Below are 4,352 nucleotides of genomic sequence, written 5' to 3'. Positions count from 1 at the left end.
CTGACACCCTGGGGGTGCTGGGATTTCCCTCCTGGGGACAAGGACGTTCATCCCCTTCCAGGAGCCCAATGCCCAGCTGGGGCTCCAGGTCAGGGGGTCCTTGAGCAGCTGCCCCAGAACCTCCCCCAGGGTCTCCCAGCACAGCTGGAGCCACTCGGCCTGGGGTCCCCAAAGGCCTCAGCAAGCCCCAAGTCCCTCCCTGGAACCCTCAACCCCCTCAAACCCAGCATCCCCCACATCCCCTGCAAGTTCTCCCCATGGCACCGGCCATGGCCATGTCCCCACATGTCACTGCCCATGTCCCACCATGTCCTCACCCATGGCTGTCTCCCCACCATGTGTCCATCCCTATCATTGTTCCCCACATCTCCATCCATGCCCATGTCCCCCCATGTCCCCATTCCCATCCATGACCATATGTCCCCATGTTGCTCTCCATTTCTGTGTCCTACCATGACCACATGCATATCTTAATTCAATGTCTTTATTTTTACCCCCAATATCAGATATTTTAAAGGGATGAAGAAAAATGAAAAGAAAATCAAGGCCAAAAGAAAAGGATTTCTGTGTCCATGCTGGCAGAGGACCTGTGTGCTTGGTGGGAGGGAAAAAGTTTCCACCCCAGTGTCTCAAAAATCTTGGTCTTTTCCCCACTTTTTCACCATTTGGCTGCCAAAGACACCTTTGGGCAATAGGAAATCAAAATCATGGCATCCCTGAAATTGGAAAAGACCTCCAAGACCATTCAGTATTCCTTGATGCCACCAGAAGATAGGATTGAATGCAAAAGATTTTATGGGGGTGAAAGTCAACAAATTCGCTCTCCCCAAGGAATTCCCATTGTTGGTCTGCATCCCAATGGATGTTCCTGCCCCTGTATAAATCCACGTGCCCACAGGGAGCCAGGAAGATGTGAAGCCACCCAGCCAGGTGTCTTCTCAACACAGATCACCAAGACCATGGATCACCAGGGCTCTGCCCAGTGAGGGTCACTGGGGACCACCCAACATGGATCCTCCCATGGGGGATGGAGCTGGAGCAGCACACGAAGCTCTTCCTGAACTTGGGGTATTCACAGGGCTTCCCTTAGTGGCGCCTCCGTTGGTGTTTGGTCAAGATTGAGCTCTGTGAGAATCTCATCCCACACTCAGGACACTCGTAGGGCCTCTCCCCAGTGTGGATGCGCCGGTGGATGATGAGTTTGGAGTTTTGCTTGAAGCCCTTCCCGCAGTCAGGGCAGCGGAAGGGCCTCTCCTCTGTGTGACTCCGCTCATGTACGAGGAGATCGGAGCTCCTGTGAAACCTCTTCCCACACTCAGAACACTCGTAGGGCTTCTCCCCAGAGTGAACACGCTGCTGGTGTTTTCTCAGGTCCGAGTGCCACCCATAGCTCTTCCCACATTCCAAGCAGGTGTAGGGCCGTTCCCCCGTGTGGATCACCTGGTGCCGAATCAGGGCTGAGCTTTCCCTGAAGCTCCTCCCACATTCCCCACACTTGTAGGGCTTTTCCCCAGTGTGGATCTTCTGGTGTTCCGTCAGCTGGCACTTCACGCTGAAGCTCTTCCCACACTCCCCACACTCATAGGGCTTTTCCCCAGTGTGGATCCTCTCATGTTTCCTCAGGCCAGAGCTCTGGCTGAAGCTCTTCCCACACTCGCCACACTCATAGGGCTTTCCTCCTGTGTGGATCCTCTGGTGTTGCAGCAGGTGGCCCTTCTGGTTGAAGCTCATCCCACATTCCCCACACTCGTAAGGCGGTTCCCGGTGTGGATCATCTGGTGTTGCTTCAGTTGGCCCCTGAGCCTGAAGCTCTTCCCACACTCCCCACACTCAAAGGGCTTTTCCCCAGTGTGGATCCTCTGGTGTCGCATCAGGACGGAGCTCTGGCTGAAGCTCTTCCCACACTCCTCACACTCAAAGGGCCTCTCCCCAGTGTGGATCACCTGGTGCCGCCTCAGGCTGGAGCTCCAGCTGAAACACTTCCCACATTCCCCACACTCGTAGGGCTGTTCCCCAGTGTGGATCACCTGGTGCTCGGTCAGGTCTAAGCTCCGACTAAAACACTTCCCACATTCCAAGCACTTGTGAGGCTTCTCCCTGCCATGAGGCTTCTCCACCAGCTCTGAGATCTGGATGGATCTCCGGCCACCTTCCTGGCTCAGGGGGGCTCCTTCCTCCCCGCAGCTCCCTGGGCTGGGTTTGCAGCCCCTCCTTGTGCGCGATCTCCAGGGCTTTTCCTCGTCCTCCATCCAGACACACCCTGGGAATGAAAAATCCTGCTATGGGTAAAAAACAAAATGAGAGCATCTTGGACTGGGAGTTCCTCCTTGCCCAAGTTTATTTCAGGAAGTCATTGGGAATCTTGTGTATGTAAGAACCTCCAAAACACCATGATTCAGCACAAAAATCCTTCAAACTTCAAGACACATATTATGAACTCCCAAAACATCACGATTCAGCAAAATCCCCCCTCCAAAATATAAAGATTCACACACCAAAATACCCAAAGCAACAACATTTAGCTCAATGAAGCTCAGAAACACCAAGATACAGCACCGTGAAAATCGTGAATTCCCCTTCCCTGGTCACCTGCTGCATGGTGAGGGAGAAGGCTACTGGGGCTGGGGAAACTTCAGATACAGTGAGAAGTGAAACCTTGCGGTGCCTCTTGTTTCTGCTCCTCCTACGCATCCAGTCTCCTTGCTCTTCCTCACACTCCTCTTCCTCCTGCTATTCCTCCTTCTCCTGCACAATCCCACTTTCTCCTCCCACGTGCATCGTTTCACCATTTTGTTCTTCAACCCTGCTTCTCCTTCCCTTCTCCTCCTGCCCCCAGGCCCAGCACCCACTGCCGGCTCCCTCTTCCCCCCAAACCCACAGCATCCCACGCAGGGGCAGGGATGGAGCTGGGGCAGGTCGGGCTGGGGCAGCGCTGGGCTCTCGGCCGCTCCCGCCCGCACTCGGTCCCCACTGCAGCCGCTCCCGCCTGGACAGCGCGGGGGGGCCCGGCCTTGGTGCTGCCCCACTCCCACCTCCCCAAATTCCCCTCAAGGGGGGCGCTGGGACCGAGGGGGGGCACAGATGGGGAACGCTGGGAGCTGCGGGTCTGCCTGGCAACTACTGAGTCATCAGCACCGCGTGCTCTGATTGGCTGAGCGCTACCTGAGGGCTGGGGCTGCAGCAAGGGGGGACACCCTGCTCCAGGGGGGATGTCCCACAAACGGGGGACCCCCATGAAAGGAACAAGAGGAAAGTGTCTTTAAAAACAGATGCTGTGAATCTGCTCAGAGATAGGGCCAGGAACTTATACTTAAGGAACTGACAGGAGAAGCCATCAGTTTCAGAAAATGTTCTTAAATGATGACACAGAATGCTGCTCAGCCACGGTCCTGATCAATCCATGAACTTGGAGAAGAAGAACAAAGACTTCACAGAGCCATGAATATTGTTTGCTACACAAAAGTAGGGAGCATATCAAGGGGATATGTAGTAGGTGGATTGGGAAGTCTGTACCTCTCAAGTACTTCAGCCAATAGGGGAAGGGAAAGGGAGATGTGCCTGGGAGAATTAGGATGAAAAGGAGGCTGTGTCAACAATTGGAGAGACCCCGTGGGAAATGTCTCATGGCTCTCTTATTTTGAGGAATGAAATTACTTTTACAGGACTCCTCTGTCTGCTTTCTGGACAGAAACCTCTGGTGATGTCAATTTTTCCACACACCTTGGGACTCATCCGGAATTCTTTCCACAGTCAGGGGTGCCAGGCAGTGAGTGCAGCTGAAGGTGCCTCAGCCAGTTTGGGTGATCGGCTCCCTTGGGGGGGCAGCACACCGGGATTGATTGGGTACCCGAGAGTGACCAGGAGACAGACGAGTGACACATCAGGGGGCTGTGAAGAGTGAGCAGGGAGAGAGCACTGAAAATCTCATCAGTGAGTGCACTGGGATCTTTGGGGAGTGAACATGGCAGGGCACCCATGGAGGACAGAAAAGGGAAAGCCAGGAAGGGGTCCAGTGTCAAAGGGATGATGATCCCAAAATATTTCTGAAGGGTCCCTTGGGAGAAGGTTGAGGTTGATTGCACATTCCCCCAGAGGTAATGAAGGACATGGACACCCAGGGGGCAATAAGAGAAGTGAAGAAGGGATTTGGACAACAGGGGATGGATGGTGTTGGTGTGCTGGGAAGAGACTGGCTGAAGGGGAGTGTGCAGCAATATGGATAAGGCAAGAAGCAGCAGGAGGAATCTATGCGGTAAGAAAAAGATGATGGAAAAGGGGAGAAAGAGAAAAATACTGAGGACTGGGATGTTTTTCAGCAGGTCTTAGCCTCCAAATTCACCAGCTGATCCTTT

At 54.0% G+C, this 4,352-nt stretch overlaps 1 protein-coding gene across 1 annotated transcript; it reads right to left on the bottom strand.

Moving 5' to 3' along the window:
- Positions 1-265: 265 nt before the first annotated feature.
- Positions 266-3,825, bottom strand: LOC115916125 (zinc finger protein 239-like). Its single transcript, XM_030969826.1, is given in 3 exon segments — positions 266-1,757; positions 1,760-2,260; positions 3,721-3,825. Coding segments are annotated over 2 exon segments (1,161 nt in total). The 5' UTR covers positions 2,250-2,260; positions 3,721-3,825; the 3' UTR covers positions 266-1,086.
- Between the last annotated feature and the right edge of the window lie 527 nt (positions 3,826-4,352).

The sequence above is a fragment of the Camarhynchus parvulus genome, unplaced genomic scaffold, assembly GCF_901933205.1.
Source record: "Camarhynchus parvulus unplaced genomic scaffold, STF_HiC, whole genome shotgun sequence".
Lineage (NCBI taxonomy): Eukaryota > Metazoa > Chordata > Aves > Passeriformes > Thraupidae > Camarhynchus > Camarhynchus parvulus.
This window is presented reverse-complemented; position numbering and strand designations above follow the sequence as displayed.